This window comes from Diabrotica undecimpunctata, chromosome 3 (genome assembly GCF_040954645.1).
Source record: "Diabrotica undecimpunctata isolate CICGRU chromosome 3, icDiaUnde3, whole genome shotgun sequence".
NCBI lineage: Eukaryota > Metazoa > Arthropoda > Insecta > Coleoptera > Chrysomelidae > Diabrotica > Diabrotica undecimpunctata.
In genome coordinates this window covers 149,949,845-149,974,697 of record NC_092805.1, presented here as the reverse complement: position 1 = coordinate 149,974,697, position 24,853 = coordinate 149,949,845, and the positions used below count along the sequence as shown (strand labels likewise).

Sequence of the window (24,853 nt, the reverse complement as noted above, 5' to 3'; positions counted from 1 at the left end):
TTTTCTTTTAGGGCTTTTGCTGGACTCGGTGGAGCTTTCTACGTATGGGTGCATCGCCAGTACGTAATCTTCATGCGTAATAGCAAAACTTTAAACAAATTTCTCAGCAAAAAGTAAGTTTACAATAACCACGTCTAATTTCTGGTAATCAATCTAAATAGTTTTGACCTTGCAGTCGTTTCTTGTATCCGGGAATAGTTTCCCTATTGGTTGCGAGTCTGTCCTTCCCGTTGGGCGTGGGTCAGTTCGCAGCAGGAGAACTAACTACGCACGACCAAGTGGTCGCACTCTTCAGCAACATCACTTGGACTGATGACAACTTGACTGTATCCGAACAGCATGTTGTAAACAATTGGAAAACTCCATGGTCTGGAGTACTAGTCAATTTAGTTTGTACGATAGTTTTTAATGTAAGTTTAATTTTTTTAATTTAATTAATAATTTTAAAATTGTAGAAACAAATATTTCAACATATTTTTAAAGTCCTATATTATAATAATGCATTTAAAGACGGGTACAATAACAAGCTGTGCAAATAATTGTAAGAACATTAGTAGATCTTTATCTCAAAAATATTCGCAGTATGCACAATTTTTATTATCACATAATAATTATGTCATCACACTTGTAATATATCTATTGAATATTATTTAACATAAACGTAATTTATATCATTTCTTGAGTGATAAAAAAATAGATAAAACAGAGAAATAAAAAATTTTTAGAAAACTTTACAATATACACATACTTAATATTGTCTCAAGCTAATTTCTTGTGACATTTTAAAGTAATTACTATTTAAATGGGAATAAGCCACAATTAAAGGTTAAAGTATTTTTATTGGCGTTTCAATTTTCACTTCGGAAATCGTTCTCAAAATACAAACATCAGTAAATTAAAAAATGAATAATAATATAAAAAATAAACGTACTTTAACCTTTAATTGTGGCTTATTCCCATTTAAATAGTAATACACATACTTAACTTTACTGTGTACTTAAGTCGTTAAAAACGAAAATGCCACTGGAGAGACATAGCTACGACCGCATCAGGGGAGTCTTAGTGAGCACCCCAGTCCACAAAGTTTGACTGTTCTATTTTACGAAACGAAGTGGTCAACTCTCCAGTACTTTAAGGTTGCCAGCAAAACCGCCATTTCGCCTTCTTGTCCTGATGACAAGACAGATCTGCGCAGCAATCCGGATTCGATGCTCAGGGAACCCAATAAAACTGGGACCCCACACCCATCAAGGAATCTATTTGAACAAAGTTGAATAATAAAGATTCCCTCTCCAGTGGGCAAAGACCGGAGATCCAATACGCTACCATTTGAGTGGTTCATAAAGTGTATAGCCAACTTCTGAGGAAAGTCTGTTCTATTCTGGCAGAGCCAGTGCCCCTACGAGTCCGTCTCCAGCATGACGGCTCTCCCTATCCTCTTAAGATCATACTAAGAAGCTGAATTTTACTTAGAATGTAAATTTTGGGACCCCAAAAAAAACAACAAATTTTACCACTCCTACCCCTAGGCTTCTCCCCAAAACCCCCCTGGAAGGAAGGAGACTGAAAAAATCGATTTACAATGAATCTTTACGCCATAGAAAAAATGTTTTAAACAAAAAATATAGCTAAGGTAATTTTGCTGAATTTAACACAAAAAATCGTAACGCCGAAAATCTTGCCCATCCGTTTAAGTTAAATTATTGAAGCAAGTATTGTACAATTGCTTCGGAATGTATGCGGAATGCATTCTTTATTTATGAAACACTACGTTTAAATTTATTTTAATATGTATAGGTAGATTCCAAAATAGTAAAATTTACCCGGAACCAGTTATCGGGTCTGATCACAACCCACTGATGGTAGCTTAAGTAAGAACCAGACTGAAAAAAAAATCAAAGAATACATTGAGATTAACTAAATAAACTTGACGTCCTGAAGGACAACAACAAAAGTTTTCAGCTATATACACAACTTAACCAAATAATACAAAGGTTAACAGAACAAATAGACATTGCAGGTATATATGAAATATGGACAAATATCAGAGACACAGCAAAAGAAACTGCATTAGAAATCCTAGTAAAAGCAAGTTAACAAAAAAAAAGATTGAATGGTCAATGAAATTCTACAGCAGATGGAAAAGAGAAAACTACAAAAAGATGACAAAGAAAAATATAATAGTATCAACAGAATCATCTAAAGATAAATCAAAGAAGCCAAAGAAAAATTGATTAAGGAAGAGTGCAAGAACGTAGAAATATTCGAAAGAAGACATGATACTTTTAATCTACATTACAAGATCAAAGAAATAACACATACTGATAAAAACCTGTAAAACTTATAGACGAAAATAACAAATTGTTAATAGTCAAACAAGAGGAAGCAGAAATATAGAAAAACTACATATCCGAATGTTTTGTTAATGATCAATAGAACAATTAAATGGGGAGTTAGACGGGCATACCTAAAGAAAAATTAACTAAAGCTTTGGAAGAAACCAAACATGGAAAAGCTGCTGGTTTAGATGATTTAAGTGTTGAAGTTCTAAAACTACTGAACGAGGAAAATATTAATCCTATACTTAATAAGCAATGGCTCTTATCTACATTTCTACACTACCCAAAAAATCCAACTCAAAAAGATATAACAAGTGCCGTTTGATAAGTCTTACGTGTCATTTACTAAAAGCATTTCTACGAATCCTACACTCTAGACTATGGAGAAAGATGGATGAAAGCATAAGTGAAAGCCAAATTGGTTTCAAAAATGATATGAGCATCTATATTCTTTATTTTTAATGCAAATATTAATCCAAAAGTCTCGAGTAATATCTTCGCATATTTCATAGTTTATAAGGAACCATTCGACATCATGAAGCACAATAAAACTTTGAATCTGCTCAAATAAATTGGTGTAAATGGTAAAGACATGAAGATTATCATGGCCTTGAATTGGAAGCTCACATAAAAGTCGGAAATATGACAGCATCGGACATTTAAATTCTCAATGGAGTCAGACAGGGGTATATACTGTGGCCATTCTTTTTCAATTTATATTCTGAATCATCTTCCAGGAGGCCTTACAATATGTAGCAATAGGAATAAAGGTGAATGGTAAACATTATATTATCATCACATATGCTGACGATACTGTCCTACCTGCAAATGATGTTACAATTCCTAATAAATGAAGACAATAACATAAATTAGAATTATGGGTTTAAAATAAATATAAAGAAAACAATTCAGGGTCATCAAAAAACATGATACAGACAATGTCAGAGTGCGGCTTGTAAATCAGGATCTTCTTCTCGTGGCGCCGCCTCCTTTCGAAGGTTGGCGATCCAAATGGCAATTGTAGTTTTGGAAACTGCTGCGCGAAAGATTTCTGCGGATGCACGGTCGAACCATCTTCTCAGGTCTTTCAGCCACGAGTTCTGGCGTCTTCCTACTGATCTTTTGCCCTGTACTTTTCCTTCCAGTATAACTTGAAGTAATTCGTATGTTTCGCCTCTCAACGCATGACCCAAGTATTGCATTTTCCTTTCTTTGATTATTCTTAGTAATTCTTTTTGTTTACACATGCGACGAAGTACCTCAACATTAGTAACTCTTTGTACCCATGGAATTCTCAACATTCGTCTGTATATATACATCTCAAAGGCATCTATCCTAAATCAGGATAGAGTAAAGATATTTAAGTACTTGGAATGCTGACTAAACGATAAATGGGATCCTGAATAAGTAAAAATTATAATCAAAATAGTTAGGAGTACATTCTTCAAAATGAAAGCAGTATTTGGAATTCTGTGGAAATTAAAAAAAAACAATGTTGTATTATTATATATTTGTTTTATTATATATGTTTAATCTTTATATTTGTTATTTTTTTTAATTAACACTACTCTCATTTACAGTTTGTTACGTCTATTATTTGTTCGACATTACCAGTACCAAGTGGTATATTCATACCAGTGTTTAAGATTGGAGCAGCAACTGGTAGAATAATAGGCGAATTGATGCACCTGTGGTTTCCTTCAGGTAAATATACACAAAAAGTATCATTTGTATAAGTAGAATTGTACATAAATATAGTGCTTTACAAACATGTCTGGTACTCTCGTAGCTTTTCTCATATTTTGTGTTAATTTTTCACGAACTCATCAGTAATTTTTTTTAAGGATTAGTTAATATTTTACATGTAATATTCATTTGTTAGCATTTTAAACCAGTGCTCTCTCAGATGTTCCAATAGATTTTAACTAATATACACTCAGGTGCAAAAAAATCGATCCATGGGTATTATTTGCTGGAAAAAGAAAACCTTTGAAGATATTAGTTTTAAATCAGGTATATGGTATGGTATAGGTATATGTAAAAGTATATGTTAGATTCAAATAATTTTTACAGATTATCCAAAAAATTTGGATATATTTATAGAGACATACGCCAAAACTCAAAAATACAAGAATATTCAAAACTTTCTGAAATTAAGAAAAACATTGATAATAAATCAATATCTAGTGTTTCCCCCTCGGGCCCTTATAACAGCCTGTACACGTCTAGGCATTGAGGTAATTAACCTCTGGATATCAAATTGATCCAATTGGTCCCATATTTCTTGAAGAGCCGCTGTAAGTTCAGCCAAGTTGTTTGGACGGGGTAGTCGTGCTCTAAGACGTCTTCCCATCATATTCCATAGATGTTCTATGGGATTGAGATCGGGACTGCAAGCTGGCCAGTTCATACGGACAATTCTCACCTCCTCTATATATTGGTTGACGATTCTAGCACGGTGAGGACGCGCGTTGTCGTCCATAAAAATAAAATTAGGTCCAATGAAAGGAGCAAAAGGTACCACATGCTAATCTAAAATACTTGTTATGTATCTTGTAGCAGTCATAGAACCTCTATCTACAATAACTAAATCAGTATGGGCTTCTGAACTGATACCAGCCCAAACCATAACGCAGCCCCCCCGATAACTTATTCTTTCCGCAATATTACATTGAAAATATCGCTCCCCGTGTCTTCTCCAAACCCTTTCTCGGCCGCCTGGTGACCTTAGACAAAATCTGGACTTATCTGAGAACAATACATTGCTCTAATCTGCATCACTCCAGTTTTCATGTTCTCTTGCAAAAGCAAGGCGAGCTTTGCGATGTTCTGTGGATAGTATTGGAGATAGGGCTGGCCTTCTGGATAATAAATTACCTTCTACAAGTCGTCGACGAACAGTCCATCTGCTTACATTCACATTTCTCACTTCGCTAAGACGATTTGCCAGTTCAACTGAAGTTAGATGCCGATTTCTCAAACATGATGAGACCAGAAATCGATCATCTCTTTCGGATGTTACCCTTCTACGACCTGATCCTGGTCTTCTTGTGAAGTTACCGGTGTCGCTAAAACGCCGAACTGCTCTTTGAACCGAAGATCGACTAATAGCCAACATTTCAGCTGCATAATATTAGCTACGACCATCTTGAACTAAAGTCACCGCCCTTGCAGCATCTGTCGGAGTTAGAGACATTTAGGAAGGATAATTAAATAAAAATATAACACGTTTTGAAAATAAAATCACTACACTAGTATGGTTGTTGAATTAAAAACAACATTCAATAAGTATCTACTTGCTTCAGACCCTTTTTGACAAAAACCTGAAATACCAATTTGTTTTAAGAAATATAAAAAGCAATATTAAAAATATTATTTTATTTCGCGTATACGAGGGTACATCTAAATTTACATACGTAATTTAATGTCTCTAAAATTATACAACTTCAAATAAATAAGAAATAAGGAATGGATCGATTTTTTTGCACCTGAGTGTATATAGTTTGTTATCCTTTTTAGTCATGCAGAAAATATTTTATTAGATAGATAGGTGCAAAGAAGCTAAATATATCTATAGGGCCTCACACTCTGTAATATTTTTAGCCCAGGAAAATATGCTTTTTTTCGTGACAGTCGTCCGACTAGGCAAACGACAGTAAAGTTGTTTTGAGTAGTATGAACCTCTATAATAACCTCTATATAACACATTTGAGGGTAAGAAACTTAAGGGTAAGTCATATAAAAACCTTCAAAATGGCGTTTTTTAAATGTTTCCATCCTTCTTTGTTGTTTAGAATGTTGCAAAATAAGTCAAAAATTTCGGTTTTTTATAAATGTTAATAACTTTTTTAAAAATAAACTTATAACCCTTATATTACTTTTATTGCTGGGTCTTGTGTTGTTTAAAATATGACCAAAATTTCATGTTGATCGGTCAATTATTTTAAAAGGTATTTATTTTGGAAAAACAAACCAATTTCTTGATCAGGTCAATTATTTTAAAAGTTATTTAATTTGTTTTTGCCAAATTAATTTTATTTGCAACAACATAAGTCAGAAAATTATGTAGTTATAGTAATTATACGGGTAGCTTCTGAAGAAGAAGATGCTATTTAAAAAAAATTATGAAAAATAATTTTAAATCTTGCAAAATAATGGTGCAAAAACATGCCGATTTTTTGCTTAAAAACAATTAGAATAACTTTTTAACCATTGCCCGCAAGAAAATTGTACTTTCAGGTTTAGAAAGAATAAAGCATGTTTACAAATTTAAAAGAAAAAAGTTGACCCAAGACACTTTGGGACGAAGTTAGAGAATTTTTTAAAATTTTATAGTAGCTTTGCTTATGACAATGAAGAGATATTATTATGGTCATCTGAAAGAACATGCTTTAAAGTTTTAACGTGCAAAATTCGAATAACTTCGTTCACAAAGCTTCAAAAATGTGGTCCTCAAAAGCAGCCAGCCTTGAAACTAGTGATAGTGACGTAGGGGGCAAAAGTTGTTAACTGTATCTCTGTTTCTTGTTTATGGATTTCGGCGTTTCTTTTTTTAATTTATGTTTTTTTTTTAGTAATATTTAAGGTAAATTTTATTGTAAAATATAAATATTTATTATTTATATATAATTGTTTAATAAACTTCGTCAATAATTTATTTATAATAGATTTTATAAAAAAAACGAAATATTTTATTCAAATAGTTCTAAAAATAATATTGGTGTATCTAATATTTTGGAAATAAATAATTCCAATAAACTAGGATTTATTTCTTGCTAAAAATGTTAGGCATGTTTATACCCACATGCGGAAACTTGGTTTAATCGATATTAATATGAGGCCAATATGCTACGCTGAATAGTTTACCGAAAATTTTCCATGGCAACCTATTATTGTATAACAATTTTTAAACAAATTATAAAAAATTACTTTTTTCAAAGGCTTTCACTTCAAAGCCACTTTTTTAATAATTTGAGAGTTATTTCAAGAAAAAAAAGTTATTCTTATGACTATTAGGTAAAACGCTTGCTTCAAACGTAAATTGCAAATAAACAACTAAAATAGCAAAAAAGCCAATTTTAGCATTTTTAGGGGCCATTTTTTAATAGGTTGAACATTAGATGTAAAATAACAAAAAATATAAGATGATAGCTTAAGTCAAGTCGTTTAAAAATACTCAATTTCATTTTGATTTTTTATTGCAAAAGTCAGTTTAAAATTTACATAAACAAATTGATATACCATTGCGTTTCGGAATATACAGACTTGCAATTGCTTCAAATGCTTCAGTTTTTACTGATAGACGAAAAAAGCAAAAAATTTACTATTTTTTTGACCTTAATTTGTTAATTATTAATTAAGTCCAGAAAATCGACAGTATTATACATATAGGCTTTTGCTACAGAGGTCCATACTACTCGAAACAACTGTCGTTTGCCTGGCCGGTTTAGTGTCACAAACAAGTTACTCTTTTTGCTTATTTCACTGGCCTATTTAGTTACCTCCTTATTCCACGTTCAAAACAATCTCATTACTATAAGATATTATTTTTTAACTACACAATAACATATTTAGTAGCTGGTTGACAGTGAGTTTATAGAACTGGTCTAACCATAAAACCATACGATTTTATTTAACTCAATATAATATGTAAATTATAACATTCTGGTAAATAAGTTAAACTAAATAAAATTAATATTTGCTTTTTGTTTATAGGTATGCGGTACGGTGGCAAAGTAGCTAAAATAATCCCTGGTGGATACGCTACTGTAGGTGCAGCAGCCTTCAGTGGCGCTGTAACGCACACCATTTCTGTATCTGTGATAGTTTTTGAAATGACTGGACAAATTACTCATATTATACCAATAATGATATCAGTGTTGATATCTAACGCAATTGCTAGTCTTTTAGCGCCAAGTATTTATGACAGTATCATACTCATTAAGAAATTACCGTATTTGCCAGATTTACTACCAAGCAGTAGCGGTAAGTGTATCTTTCACTATATAATATTATATACTTCAATGTTAGATAAATGTTCGCATAATTTTTGGTAATCGACAAAAAATCCATAATTTTCTTAAAAATGTCGTCATCATCAGCCGTTTTAAGTCCACTGCTGGACATAGGCCTCCCGTAAATAATTCCAATGCATTCTATCTTGAGCACCCTGAATCCAGTTGTGCTGAATGCGTTTGATGTCATCTGACCACCTTGTTCTCGATTACTCGATCGGAGGACGTCCTCTATTACGATAAGTATCGTGTCTAGGTCTCCATTCAGAATTTTCTTGGTCCACCTTTCATCTTTTAATCTGGCAACATGCCCCGTCCAGTTCCATTTCAATATTGTAATCCTTTGAACTGAGTCAGTAATACCAGTTTTTCTCGTAATTAAATCTTTAAAAGTGTTGAATTGTAATATTAGGACCTTTATGACAAAATCGAGCTACTGAGCAGATTGCACTCTGAATGAATGAGAAGGACTAGTAACAGCAGTACAGCAACAGTTTTATTAATGGAGTTGCGAAAACTGGGAGATTTGGAGATTATAGTGGAGGATCAGTAGTATGTGACGAATGAGTTTTTGTGTTAATTTGGCTTGACCTTCAGTGAGACCTCAGAATGTTTAAACAAGTTGTTACGAGAACAGGAACGGTATTGGGCATCCTGGGTTTTGCCTTCTGACACTGCCTGTTTACACCGATCGTACTACAGTCAATTGGTTCATTACATATGTTTAATGAAATATTATACAACTACTCGATAGACTGTCGGATCTGATATATATATATATATAGATATATATATATATATATATATATATATATATATATATATATATATATATATATATATATATATTTATATATATAATTTCATGGACATCGCATACCTCAAACGAAGAAGTGCTGCATAGAATAGGCAAGGAAAGAGAACTTTTTAACACAGTAAAAGTTAGAAAAACATCATACCTAGGCCACATACTGAGAAATAATAAGTACCATTATGCCCAACTTATAGTGAAAGGAAAAATCGAGGGAAAGAGAGGCCTAGGAAGGAAAAGACTATCGTGGCTCAGAAACATCCGACAATGGACAGGGCTAAATTTTGAACAGCTAATAAGAACAGCTGAAGATAGAGAAGATTTTAAAATTGTAGTAGCCAACCTCCATTGAGGAGAGGGCACCTTAAGAAGAAGATATATATATATATATATATATATATATATATATATATATATATATATATATATATATACATATATATATATATATATATATATATATATATATATATATATACATATATATATATATATATATATATACACTTCTCCAAGAAATTACCACTTCAATAAATCAATTTTATTTGTAAACAGGCAAAGAATAAAAAATAAAACTTTACCAAATTTATTATACATTTTATTAGTAATTATGACAATTTGTCCAATCATCAGAAAATGTTGAAGTACAGGAGAAAAAAGTAATAAAACGGAAAATCCTAACAAAATAATGATAAGAACAGTAAACTAAAATATGAAAAAAGTCTTAATAACGAGTGTTTCCACCTCTACTACGTATAACAGCCTCATATCGTTGGCCCATACTTAAAATTAATTGCCGTATTTCATTTTGGTCTAGTTCTCTCCAAATCTGGATCAGCCTCTCTTCCACTTCCTGTAAGTTGTTTGGTTGGATCGGTGTCGCTCTTAATCGCCTACCAAGAATATCCCACAGATTTTCAATCAGATTTAAATCCGGACTATGTGCTGGCCATTCCATAGTGTTAATTTTTACCTCTTCTAAATAATTTCTGACGATCTGTGCAGCGTGAGGTCTGGAATTATCTTGCATTAGTAAGGAAATTTTCACCGATATAAGGAGCGAATGGTACTACGTGTTGCTCCAGGATCTCCAATATGTACCTTTCAGCTGTAACAGTCCCATTTTGTATGACCACTAGGTCCGTACGTGCGGTCAAAGAAATACCACCCCACACCATAACGGATACTCCACCAAAAAATGTGGTGTGTGAGAAGTTACACTGAGCATATCGTTAGTTGGGTCGCCGCAACACACGAACACGTCTGTCGTTATTGTACAAACAAAATCGGGATTCATCAGTAAATACCACTCGTTTCCAGTCAGCCTCTAACCAATTAACGTGTTCTCTGGCAAAATGTAGTCTCCCCCTTCGATGCTCTGCAGTTAATAGAGGACCTCGGGCGGCAATCCTAGGTTGTATTCCCTAATTCATTGGTGAACAGTTTCAGTTCTAATTTGTATAGCATACACGTCTCGAAGCTGAATTTGTAGACTTCGATGTGTTACAAAATGTTGTCGAATAGCAAAAATTCTTAAAAATCGATCTTGAATAGGGGTAGTTACCCGGTTTTGTCCTTACCGTGGTCTGCGAGTATGATCCCCTGTTTCGAGGAATCTTTCTAACACCCGTGAGACGGATGTGTGGGACACATTAAAACGACGACCAATTCTTCGGTAACTCCAACCTTCTTCCGACAGTATCACTGCTTGGGCACATTCATCTCGGGTTAAATTACGTGATTGATGCTCCATAATAAACACAATTAACAATAATCAACAATTAAACAGTAGCCGAATAAAATTCGTTAACACTTGGAAATTAGTATATTTATAGAATTAGTACATTTTTTGCTTCTTTTGGTTTTGTTGCAAAAAAAACTATAGCGATAAAACAGTCAATAAATATAGAGTGTACGAATAGCATATACAAGGGGCTTGCAAAATATAACATTACAATGGAAATTTTTATTAACGCCAATGAAATATTTTAATATTTCAAATTAGTGCGTTAATTTCTTGGAGAATTGTATATATAAGCTCTTCGTTAACACCCGATAGACCTTTTATTTAACACTCGTATCTTCACTTTTATTGTGTCAACACTAAATCACACCTTCTCATGGTAACAGTCTGCCGAAACTGTCTTATTGTTCTGAAGCTTGGTACTTAAAACTCTGATTGGGGTTACCTATTTGGGCTAAAGACAGTAGCGATCGAGTTCGCATCGCATCTCTAGTTGTTCCCTTTATATATTTATTTTCTCTTCTAGGCTAACTATTTTTACTTTTATTTCCACCATTTGAGGCGAAATGCTGTCAGACACGGCGTACCGTGTACCAAGACAAGTGTACCTACACCGTGTCAAAGCTAAGACTCTCCAGAGTTAGCTATCTCCCTTGGCCATCGCTTAGGAAACATTTTCGCTCTGCGCCAAGCATACCAAGTGCAAAACGGTATAACACCTCAGGACTGGGGTGTGCAATAATCACAGTACAAATCTCTTTATGTGATAAGCCACATTATGATTGGCAAAAAGCAGCACCAATCTTCAGATTATTGCAATATTTTTAATTTTCATTATTTTTTTTTATTTTAGTACCTACTTAAATAAATTATTCTAAATTTATTCCTGTGCTCTTTATTAATGGGGTCCTTAAAATTGTACTTGATTTTCTGGGTGTCCGCAGACTGAAAAAGGTTAAGGGACGCTGCTTTATAGCATATATATTTAATTCAGTATATATGTCGTCAGTTCTCGTTATTAGATATCTTTTTATATCGTCTTGGTTTCTTAAGGTATTATTATTTGTCGAGTATTATTTGCTACTGTACAGGATTATTGACTTTACAGGATTTTGAAAAATGTGTTTTCTTTTAATTAAATTTATATTGGCACTTTATGTTTTACTTAACATTTAACTGTATTTTCTGAGATTTTATAAATGATTGTTTTCCCTATATTTAATTTTTATTTATTTCCTTCATTCTTTTGCTTTCAGGTATTTATAACATTTACGTAGAAGACTTTATGGTTAGGGATGTAAAATATATTTACTACGGAATGACATACGAACAATTAAAAGCAATTTTAAAAGGAAATAAAAGACTTCAGAGTTTTCCGTTAGTGGACAAACCCGACAGTATGGTTTTACTAGGTTCGATAAGAAGATTGCATCTGATACAGTTAATAGAGAAGCAAATAGGAAGAGAACGTAGAATGCAGGTAAAACAGGATTTTCTTGTAATTAAACAACTTTCCTAATGAAATGTCTAATAAAAATTAATAAAAATATTAAAAACGTTTTCTTCTCATTACTAGGTTGCTGCAATAAGACAAAAGGAAGCCGAGGAAAAAGCAAGAGAAGAAGAGAAGCGAAAAGAAGAAGAACGTCAAAGACGACCGTCAAGATTCGAGGTTGTTCCAGCCCCTGATGTTTACAAGAAGCAAGTATCTGTATCAGAATTAGAACAGGTAAGTACTGTGCAACTTCAACATCTTACGTTTCTCAAACTATTTTTCTCTCATCAATCTTTGATCTGTGATTTTAGCTTTTCCTTCGATAGTAGAATTTAGAGTAGAGTATATGAAATATAATATGTTGAATTAGGTGGTAGTAAGAATTAGGCACAAAAAGGGCATTAGGATAAAATGGAAACACATTAATTTTTATATAAATGACTTTATTACTATATTAATTCTACTTTAAAGGTTGCCATACACGTAACGATAAATCGATAACGATTTAACTGTGCCGTTAAAACTGTACAGTTCGTCGTTCATTCCACTACCTTCTTCTTCTAATGGCGCTACAACGCTTTGTGAGTCTTGGCCTGCTTAACAATGTTCTTCCATTCTGCCCTGCCGGATACTTTCCTTCGCCACTGCCTGATGTTCATGGTTTTAAGATCCCTCTCTACGTCGTCTATCCATCTTTTACGGGGCCTTCCTCTTGTTTTGTTTCCTTGGGGCTTTCATCTTCTTTCTAGGTGACCAAGCCAGTTTAGTCTTTGTGACTTTACAAATCTGACAATATCTGCGCTCTGCATTAGTTCATCCAGCTCGTGGTTCATTTTAATTCTCCACGAACCATCGCTGCATTGGGTTGGTCCAAATATCTTCCTTAATATTTTGCGCTCAAATATTTTCAGTTGATTTTCATCAGTGGTTGAGAGGCTCCACGTTTCTCATCCATATGCGACCACTGGTCTAATTACTGGTTTGTAGATTCTAAGCTTAGACTCACGATTCAGTAACTTACTTTTCATTAAGTCTTTGTATACATAAAAGCACTTATTCCCGCTAAGAATCTTTGCTTGTATTTCTTGACTGATGTTGTTGACATTTATTATTGAGCCTAGGTAGAGAAAAGTGGAGGCACATTTGTGGGTATGGTTGTCATTCTACTACCATACACGTTTATTACATTAAAAAAAGATTAAACAGCGGAAAAGTCGTAGCATCTAGTGTAAAGATTGGCTGATGAAAGGAAAAGTTTATTCTTATGTAAATTTGTTGAAGGAAATAAAAATGTTCCAAAAATATTGGCATAATTTTACAAAAATGAATGATACTTATTTACATCTGCTGTCTATGGTAGCGTCAACTTTCGAAAAGAAAGATACTGTTATGAGAAATGCTATTATACGAACAGACATCGTATCGATAAAACTGCGCAGTTCCTCCGATTCCGATAAATCTATTGTTATTTTTTTACTGTTCCGTTCGACGGTACCGTTTTTAAAAATCGTAGACAACTGTGCAGTTTTACCCCATACACGTAGCGATCATCGGTGTAATTTGAACGGTACAGTTAAATCGTAACGATTTATCGTAGCGTGTATGGCGTCTTTAACGTGTATCCTGAAAATATTGAATAAATAATAATAAAACTGATTATTTTAAAGGAACTAATTATACAAACGTAGTAGCACTTAGATATCTGATTAAAACCACAAAAGATTACTATTTGGGCTTTGAGAAACAAGGAAAAAAATTCTATTTTAAAAATGAATTGTGCTTATAATAAAATTCACTAGAATATTCCTTTGCCAGGAAAAATGTATACTAAACTTTTTATCACTTTTTAAGCACTTTATTTAACTTCGTCTAAAATGTTTGGCCTTTTGGTCGAAAACGAGACGTTCACCACACAAGAATTAAAACCGATCTGATCTAAATTCTCACAAGAAACGAAAAAAGTTCTTAAATTAGATGTATTTGGTGCATGAGGGATATCATGCTGAGCGCATTTCCTTGCTAGGACAATTAATCTTTTCATATACACGTGAAGGGAAAGTTTAGAAAGTTACACTCTTTACATACACCCTATATCTTCCTAAAATTTCGATCTGTCTTCTTGTGGTTTACAGTTAGCGGGTCCGTATACATATAATAATTTAAATATTTACATATTCTATCTCTACCATCAATATTCTTTCTGATACCCAATCGACAGTCTCAATGTTCGTTGATCATTTTTCGTAACTTTTTTTGCTGTGTTGTTCTTAGAGACTGAGCTAAACAGTAGGTGACTTTTCCTTAGCCATTTTTTGCCAATATTTTTTTTTGTTATTGCTTCTGTTGTTAGCTTATTAGTATCTACCCTAATCAATTTTTTTTTGTTGGTTCTATGAGAAAATTGTCTTTTCTTGGTAGGTTGCTGGTCTTATTTTTCTTTTTGCTAATTATATCAGTATTACCTGGGCGAACTCTAATATTGCAACTCTTCATGCAATTATAACTTCTGATCTACTTGAAATAAAAATCTGGTCCGACTCTAATTTACTCTCGTTTAACGTGGCTGAGACAGTGGCATTATCTTATAAAGGAGCTCTTCAAACCTTGCTTTTTAATAACAGCCAGAACAGTATCATTGATACTGTAAAATTTCTTGGTATTTTTTTAGACAGCAACCTTAAATGGCCTTAAGTAATCATATCGATTTGTTAAGTAAGAAACAAGCCTCAGCCTACTGTGCAATAAGATCTGTTTCGAAGGAAATCGATTTACCATCTTCCAAAACAACATATTTTTCTTTGTTCGAGTCTCATCTTCGATATGGACTTCCTTTTTGGAATTTTAGTACAGTTGCCCAATCTGATGTTATTTTTAAATTACAAAAAAAAAGAGCAATACGGTATCTTTTTGGCCTCAGTAGAATAACACATTGCAGAAACTACTTAAAAAATCACGGGATTTTAATTCTTCCCTCTTTATATATTCTAGAAACTATTTGCTTAATTCGTAAACACCTACGGGTTTTTTCAGCAAGACCTAATCATGACTACTCCACCAGAAATGCAAGCTTTGATGTGTATTTACCGATCTCTTCCACCGAGTTAGTAAAGAAATCTATATTATATTCGGCAAAAAAATTATACAACCATCTCCCTTTGCAATTTAAATCTACAGCTTCTTTCCTTAAGTTCCGTAAATTGATAAAAGCCTATGTATCTGAAAGACCATTATTATTCAGTGGAAGAGTTTCTTAACGATTAACTAAGAAATTACAGTACGTTTAGGTACAAGCAACTAAAGTATTTTTATATATATTTGGGTATCACATTTGCAATTTAGTTAAATTTTGCAATGGGCTGTATATTTTATTATCTTTTATTCTGTGATATTGACGATTTATGTACTTATAGTAAATTTTAATTGTTATTGTTATTTTTTGACTTTTTGTAAGCTTTTGTCCATAAAATTGTACAAATTTCAGTGACAATAAAGCATATTTCTATTCTATTCTATTCTTACCAAGTGTCTCTAGTTTTTTATCCTAGCTTTGCACATACAATGGTATCCGAAGTCACTTCTAAGCTACTCTATCCATTAGTTATGACCCTCTTCGCGATTGTCAGAGTTTATAGTTAATAGGTTTATAAATTTGAACATTTTTATAATTCCGAAACAATTAAAGGACAAACTACATCTGTCTAATATCGAAAGAGATAGAAATGCGAAAAGAGATCAACATGATGAGGATACGTAATGATATTTAGAAATATTTTCTTGGTTATTAACTAAGTATTTAATTTATTTTTTGCCTACAGCCAACCTTCCATCCAGTGTATGGTACACATCCCAAGAAATCCATTCTAAAAAAGACAAGCTCTGTAACGCTCAAAGGTATCACACCTTTTTTGTCAACTAGTCCGACTTCGACTCCTTATACAACTGTCACTGGAGCAGAAAATCGATTGAGATCAGCGTTCGATGCAATATTCAGGTAAGACTCATTATTTAATTGGTATAAATATTTGAAAAATAGTACGGAATTTTTAAATTACCTTTGCTTGCAAAAAGTACACTGTTATGCGCAAATAAAACTATTAGAGCCCACTAGTAACTAAACAAGAAATATATCTTCTTTAATTGTACAGATAATCCATTATGTATTGACTTGTAAAAAGAACGAAAGAAACATGAAATATTGGAATACTGACAACGGTTGAATGCAAGGTTTATACATATGCTCCTTTTCTGGCCAAGGTTTTAACATAGTTTCTGGGAAAAATTTTTTTGGATAATAAAATCAAATCTTTATCGGTAAAGTTTTGACTTCGATGTTAAAAACAATTTCCAAACAAAATTTTGAAATAAAAAATATGTTTCTTAAAACAACCGATTCCCTTCAAACTTTATTTAATCTTTTGTTGGATAAAAATCTTCATAAGACACCATCCGACCCATGATGCAGTGTAGTGGGTAATTTTTACCCATACCAAATCGTTGGGAATAGCGTGGTGTAAAACTTTTGCGATAATACTTAACAGAGCAATACTTTCACTACCTCATCCATTCTTTATCACATTTCCTTTAGTACAATATGCACGAAATGACATTATTTCTCACTACGGAGGATCAATATAATTAGGCAATTCGTTGTAATCCTACCACCTTTGCTCATCTCGCACACTAGATTCCCTCTGTCAAGAGTATGTTCCGCAGTATCTTTGTATTTTTCTTGTATTTTTTCTTCTTTGTATTGTACCGCATGTAATGTATACATACATAAGTTTTCTTCATGCCAATCCGTTTCATGTTCGTTTCAAACATCCAACTCTCTTTAACACCTAAGTTAGATAATACATTACCTCCTCAAACAGGCCGTGAGTTTCATGATGAGATCGGATCCAATTATACTTCTCTCTCTTTCTCCTCTCCTTCACTTTCACATCCCCATCTGTTTTCTTTTGACTACAACAGCTCAGAAGTTTCTAGACCCTCAGTTTTATGATTGACTCTCTAGTCAAACACTGCTACCATGTCTTTCTATAAAGCACAATCAGCTAGGACAGATGAACATACCCTGAGGAGGGATTTGTCCAAAGCCCTTCTGTTTTAACAGCATTCTTATTCATCGTAAAGCTTCCATTTGTGCCTGCACTCCCTACAAGATTATGGATTACATCACCCAGCAATCACCGTAATAATGCTCTCAACTTACGCAGTCTAATGTTTCCCTGTGAGGTTTTAGCTCAAGGATTCGTTCGTCACAATTTGCTCCCACACCATGTTAATCTGGAATTATTTTAGCTTTCGCCGTTCAACCAAACAGACTGTGTGTTTTGTGGAACCAGCATCAGTCCCTTTCATGCATTTAAATGGCAATCTGTTCAATCGCCCTGATTATCATCGGCTTCAGTTCCTCCAATGGCCACAGTTTTTGTATTAACATATTGGACATTGTATTATATATTCTAAAGCATCTGATTCATCTTTAAAACCACATAGTCTGTCATATCAAGAAACAGAATAAAAAGCTTATTGTTATTGTGTTTGTTTAATCAATTTTTGGATTGTACCCAAACAAGATAGTTTATAGAACCAACAAATTCTCTATTTTATTTATTATTTATTTTAAAATTATAGTTTAACATCTTCCAATCTATAAAAGTCAACATTAAAAATAAATTATTTTAGTTTATAATGTATGTACATTTCGCTTACTGGTAAGCCTCGATTTGATATATTTTTTTTTATTTTATAGGAGAAGTCACTTCGGTGGAAGCGATGAAGGAGGTTCGAATAATTTGCTAAGATCCGGATCTTGGGGTCGAAGACCACAAATAATTCCAATGAGTCCCCACAGTCTCAAAAAAGTACAATTAGTAAGTACAGTTATTATTTTTTCTAATTTATAAACAAAAAGAGATCTGATTCACTTTTAAAGCAGTAGTTTTAAAGTAAACAGTGTTTCTATTGCATCATAATCTTTTTCGAAATCAAAACATTTTTCTTTATTAGTTAAATTAAAGAGTAAAAGATTTTATTGAGAGTGCAAATCTAAACGTCAAACGTATGTCGTAGATATGGCAATTAGGATATGCTAAATTAATTAGAATTTAGATTATTAGTACAACTTAAGATCTAATATTCTCGTTATTTGCTATTAAATATGTACTTACTCCACTAAATCGAAGTCTAACCTAATAGCTAATGGTTAGTCCTTTAATAATTCTTTTAAAAATATATGTAGTATAGATACTTAGACAAGGATTCCTTGTCTAAGAATGCCTTGCCTATTATTTTTTGGTTATGTTGGAAACGTTTTGACTTTGACTAGAAGTACCTGGAAGATAGGTACTATACAAGCAAGCACACCTGCACATAGCTAATATTAACTGTATCTTAAAATAAACAATTTTATATCCAGTTTATCACCAAAATAAAACTATATCGATTAAAAAAAAAGGTTTAAATATATATTTTTCAATTCTTTAGTCATTTATAGATTAGTATTTACAAATAGAAAGTTTTTCATAAAAAATAATTAATGTACACTCCCATTATTCATGATTATTCTTCAATTAAAGCAGTCTGCTAAAGTAATTTTATTTCAGTTAATAATATTATTTATAGTATTGGTATTTTTGTTTAATATATTGTATTGAAGACGAACAAGCTGCTGAATTTCATAGTTATATGTTTTGTTGTTAGAAAAGAAATGTAATATAAAAAATAATTTATGAATTATGCCATACGGTGTGGAAACCAAGTAGGGAATAAAATTGTTTCTGACCTTGTTTAAAATGTATTTTATTTAAAATAATATGTTTTAAACATAAATTTAACTGTACAGGATGATTCACGCAAGTCTAGCCTACTCAATAATCTTTATTTTTAATGGAGCACCTTATATGGTTAAAGTTATATATCATATTTTTATTATACGTTTAAAAGCTACTGAACAACCTCTTCTTAAGGAAGTATATCATATAGAGTCTATTATGATTAGTTCAGGATGAAATTTTGAAATTATACAGTGTGGAAATCACTTACCTATGGAAGAAAATTGTTTGTGTTCTTATTTTAGAAAATTATAAAAAAAAACGCTGAAATCTGTCAACGTTTAAATTTAGATGTTCGCTTTTTAAACATAAATTTAAATGTATAGGGTGATTCATAAAAGTCTAGCATAGTAACTCATTTTTGTTTTTATTAAAACACTCGGTATATTTTTATGTTTTTAGAAGGTCCAATCTTCAGGATCTACACTCACAGACACGAAAAAGAAAGCACTTGCAAAACAATACACTATTCTTGTCACTTTTAAAAGTGCAAAGGTAGCTGTTTGTAGCTATTGTTATTCTTTTGTTCTTGTTAATTTGAGTAAACTGTCAAGTGTCAAACATAATTTAAAGTTGAATTGTGTTGATTTAATCTTAAGATTTATGCTTTTAAATCCCGAAACAGTGGCTGCTATTGTTGCGTTGCTTCAAGACGGAAGACGTGATTGATATGTTGCTCAAAAGTATCAAATATCCAATAGTACTATGCACCGTAATTTTAAACGTTTCTTGGCAACCGTAGGTAACACTAGACGACCTGGAACTTGTGCCCGTGATGATCGCTTCATCCTCTTATAAAATCTACGAGATCGTCATGCCACGGCTGTACAAATCCGAAATCAACTTCAGTGCGTCCGGAAAACTAACGTAAGTAAACGAACAATTAGACGAAGGCTTGGAGAAGCAAATTTAAGAAGTCGCAAACCTGCAACAGGCCTACAACTCAGGCGCCATTGAGTTGCGCGGCTTCAGTTTGCCAGAAACCATGCTCATTTAACTGTAAATAATTGAAGGAACGTTTTATTTACCGATGAATCCAGGTTTACCTTGCGGTCTCCAGATGGCCGTGAGAGAGTATGGCGAAGACCACATGAGCGTTTTGCAAAATGTACCTTCAGTCTTAGGGTTCTCGTAGGGTCTTAGATTATGCTGGTTTTGTTGGAAATGACTTTGTTCTGATGCATGATAATGCCAAGACTCACAGTGCGAGAATCATTCAACACATGTTAAATGAAGTAAACAATCCTGTAATGGATTGGCCAGCATTGAGTCTAGACGCAAATTCAATCGAACATGTTTGGGACATGCTTGGGCGAATGATACGAAGTCGGGTTCCCATATTTTTAACCTTAAATCAGTTACAAGAAGCCGTTTTAGAGGAATGGGAACTTATTCCTCAACAGGACATTTCTCATTTGATTTTGGGAATGCCAAGGAGAATTTAGGCAATAATTGGAGCATTTGGAGGAAACATTCATTATTGAAATCAATGGTTCGGTCACATGATTTAAGTTTTCATTAATTGAGCATCATTTTGTTACAACATTTACTTACGTTTTTTTCCTTAATTTTTAAATTGTTAACTACTGAAAGAGTTTTTTGCTCAAAAGTTAAATTTTTATTAGAAATTATTTAAAACAGTTTGTTTCGTTTGTGTTTACGTTAAGTAAAATTTTAAGTTTTTATTTTAAAAATGCATGTACTTTGTGTTTCGTGCCGGTGACTGTATAAATGAAAATGTCGATTTTGAGTTTTGGCAACAAATATGAGCCATTTGAAATATGTCTAAAAACGCAGAATTTTAACACATTCGCGGGCGTGTCTGCAATTGCAGACACATGTGTAGGGACAGGTCTGCGATTGCAGACGATTTTTGTACCATCAAAAATATCACGTCTGCTACTGCAGCCGCAATGCCCATAAGAAATACATTAAATATGAAGGTTGGTGTCCCTATATATCGAGTTTGTTGTCAGGGAAGTGTCCCATGAAAGCATTTTATTTGACCTTGATTCTTTCGCGCTCATCTACTCACATTATATTTTCCTGGCGTCACGTCTGTTAAAACAGGCAGTCTCTCCATATACTTTGCATGGTGCAGTCGTTTATTGTGCGTTTCTACACACGCGTTTTGGGTGTCGCAAGCAAATTGTCGCAATTATAGCAAAAGTAAGTACATTTAAAAGTTTATTATTATTTTTGAAAACTGCCTCAGATAAAATCTATATTTATTCCCACGATAGACTAAAACAAAACCATTATTTTCACTGGTATATTTATTCTCAAAATAGACTAAAACAAAACCATTATTTTTGCGTGATTGCTGATTCGATATTGAACAGCCGGACTTATTGTTTAGTTTGAAAGTCGCTCAAACCTTCGGCTAACGCTAACAGATACATGGTATATTATTACCTTGTTCTACGTGTTATTTTTCGTCCATCACATGACTCTTACATATTTTTGTGCTTAGCCTATCTTTGAAATAAAAATGTATTGACGGTCAAAGTAAATTATTTTACAAATAAACACTTGTTCCAGGTTCTGAAAAAATGGACCCTAAAGAAGAACGCAGATTACTGGATCTTTTTGATGAAGTTGAACCTGAATCGGATGATGAAAATGATGATCACGAGAGTAGCAGCGATACAGACCAATTTGCTGGATCAGATGATAGATACCTAGAGTATTCACCTACAAATGATAGTTATTCTGCTAATTCATCTGACGAATCTAATTTCAATTCAACTCCACTACCACCACCAGATAAAACTAATTCATCTCCGCTACCTGTCGTAGGTCAAACTAACCCAATTCCACCACCTGTCGTAAATCAAACTGTAGAGGTTGCGGATGGTTCTAGTTCCGAAGAGTCTGATGATTGGGAAGAAACGTATGATGACATACCAGACTTTCAGTTCGATCATGCTGCTGCCGGGATACAACTACATTTTGACCATGAACCAGTACCACTAGAAATTTTCAAATTGCTTTGGACTGACGAAGTAATGGATCTTCTTGTAAATAGTACCAATGGATATGGTCTCAAGCTGGAGATATCAAATCGCCCTAAACCTAAACATTCCAGAACAACTAACTTTGTTGAGACTACAAAAGAAGAACTTTACAAATTTATAGGGATTTCTTTATTGCAAGGACAAATTCGATTTCCAATTATGCGAAAACTTTTCTCATATGATCCACTATACTACCACCCTGTATTTTCCTATGTTATGTCCGGACGCCGATACGAACATCTGCTCAGATGTTTCAACTGCACAAATGAAAAAGACAAAAATGATAGGCTCAATAAAGTAAGTGAATTATTGAAGATTTTGATTAGGAACTACCAGAGCGCTTACTCTCCCGAGGAAGCATTGTCCCTGGATGAGTCCCTATTATTACATAGAGGCAGGCTGAGTTTCAGACAATACATCAAAGGAAAGAAAGCAAAATATGGAATCAAATTCTACGAGCTGTGCACGACAAAAGGTTATACTTGCAACATCGACATTTATAAAGGCAAAGAAATAGAAGAAGGCAATATGACAAAATTGCAATCTCTCGTATTTAGGCTTCTTTCACCTTTTTTGGACAAGGAACACCATGCTGTTATGGATAATTATTATAACAGCGTTCCCCTGCCAAACAAATTACTTCAACGTAAAACTCATACAACAGGAACCCTTAGGTCGAATCGCAGAGGAAATCCTAAAGAAATCACCACCAAAAAAATTAAGAAGGGTGAGTATAAATGGCTGCGAAAGGGCAAGGTGTATGTCTCCAAATGGAAAGATAAGCGGGAGGTGTTGATGATTACCACCAAATTCCATCCAGAAATGATCGAGACTACTAATTCTTACAACAAAACTAAAATTAAACCAAAAGAAGTCTCAGAATATAACCTAAATATGGCAGGTATTGACAGAAGTGACCAGTTAACATCTTATTACAGCTGTCCACGAAAATCGATACGATGGTATAAAAAAGTAATATTTCATCTGATTGACGTTACTGTTGTCAACAGTTACCTTCTTTACCGAGATATAACGAAATCGAAGATCACCCTTCTTATGTTTCGAGATGCTATAATAAAAGATCTACTTGGAATTTCACCAAATATAAAAGACGGAAGAAAACTTGTCAAACGTGGGTCGATAAATAATCCCAAGGAATGTTCAAGTTCAGCCCCTCCTCAAGCTGCTTTACAACATGTTTTGGAGAAAATACCCTTGCCTTCCAGTTACAAAAGAAAAAGTTATTTTTTGAGATGTCGCCAATGCTCCAGAAATGGAAAAAGAGGGCAGACATCATGGCGCTGCTCTGGATGTGATGAGAAGCCACCGCTATGTGCAGGAGATTGTTTTAAAAATTTTCACTTGTAAATTTTCCCAAGTATTTTTTTCTAGAGAAAATGTTTTCCTCTTGCGTTGAGTATTATTAACGACAGTAACTAGTTTTATAACAAAATACGTGGTTTTTTATTTATTTTGGCAATATCTGTTTCTACTACTACGCGTCTGCAATAGCAGACTGTGTCCCTGTACATTCAAATTTTCAATGTATAGGGACACGTCTGTAATAGCAGACACCTATTTTTTTCTAGAAAAAAAGACGAAATCGCTTTTCTAACTCTTGATCAGTACTTATTATTGCAATAAAAAAGGATTTTAAAACAAAAAACTAGTGATGTTCTGAGTAGGTTAAAAATGTACCAAGTGTCCGCGAATGGGTTAACTTTTTAAAGTACAAACATAACAATATACAGATGGTTGTATTAAAAATTAAGATAATGGACTATGCTATACTTGCGTGAATTATTCTGTACGTTTAAATTTATGTTTAAAATGCTATGTTTTACGGTTTATAAATTGACATTTGCATGATCTGCGAGTATTCGAAATTATACTCCATTTACCAAGCCACTTTCCTCTTCTATTTGTGTTCCTTTTTGTGATAATTATGTTACTGCTCTTTATGTATTTCCTTCATATTTTAATTTTTTCCTTAGATAAAACAGTTATATTTTGATTTTTGTTAATTTAACAGATTTTCGAAGAGAAAATCGTAACGTCAAAAAAAAACTTATATTTTTAACTTAGGTTGTGGCTTATTCCACATAAAAATAGTAATTGCATTAAGTTGTCACAAGAAAATAGCTTCAGAACAATATTAATTTAACATTTATTAATTCAACGAAATATCCCATTTATCCTTCAAATATACTTCCCATGCATCGTAATATTCTAGGTAAATTGGGTTTAAAGAATATGCGTGATAGTTGTCTTGCAAAACGATAAGACTATGGCAGAAATATAACCTAAGTTCTTCTTCTTCTTTTGGTGTCTATTCTATAATTATTTTATTTACTGATGCTTTAAATTGATTAGTTGTTGTTGTAGAGAACCATTTCCTCAGGTTTCATAACCATAATGTTCTTCTTCTCCCAATTTCTCGCTTTCCGGATATTTTGCCTTCAAGGATTATTTCAGTAATCTGTATTTAGTGCCGTTTCTCATTAAGTTTTCGGGATATTCTAACTTTCTTTCTTTTAGTCGTATACCATACAATAATATATCACTTCTCCTTTTTTCCCCATTCTTCGTAGTACAGT

The 24,853-nt window shown here is 33.2% G+C and overlaps 1 protein-coding gene across 4 annotated transcripts in view; it reads left to right on the top strand.

Annotated features, from left to right (window-relative positions):
* The window catches only part of LOC140437561 (chloride channel protein 2-like), a 293,059-nt gene that overhangs the window by 256,266 nt on the left and 11,940 nt on the right, over nucleotides 1-24,853 (top strand). For all 4 annotated transcript variants that reach the window (XM_072527159.1, XM_072527155.1, XM_072527156.1 and 1 more), the window contains exons 9-16: nucleotides 12-113; nucleotides 176-410; nucleotides 3,920-4,043; nucleotides 8,055-8,324; nucleotides 12,165-12,388; nucleotides 12,485-12,637; nucleotides 16,219-16,394; nucleotides 18,159-18,279. In XM_072527159.1, coding sequence (XP_072383260.1) covers nucleotides 12-113; nucleotides 176-410; nucleotides 3,920-4,043; nucleotides 8,055-8,324; nucleotides 12,165-12,388; nucleotides 12,485-12,637; nucleotides 16,219-16,394; nucleotides 18,159-18,279 — 1,405 coding nt within the window. The remainder of the gene's footprint in view (nucleotides 1-11; nucleotides 114-175; nucleotides 411-3,919; nucleotides 4,044-8,054; nucleotides 8,325-12,164; nucleotides 12,389-12,484; nucleotides 12,638-16,218; nucleotides 16,395-18,158; nucleotides 18,280-24,853) is intronic.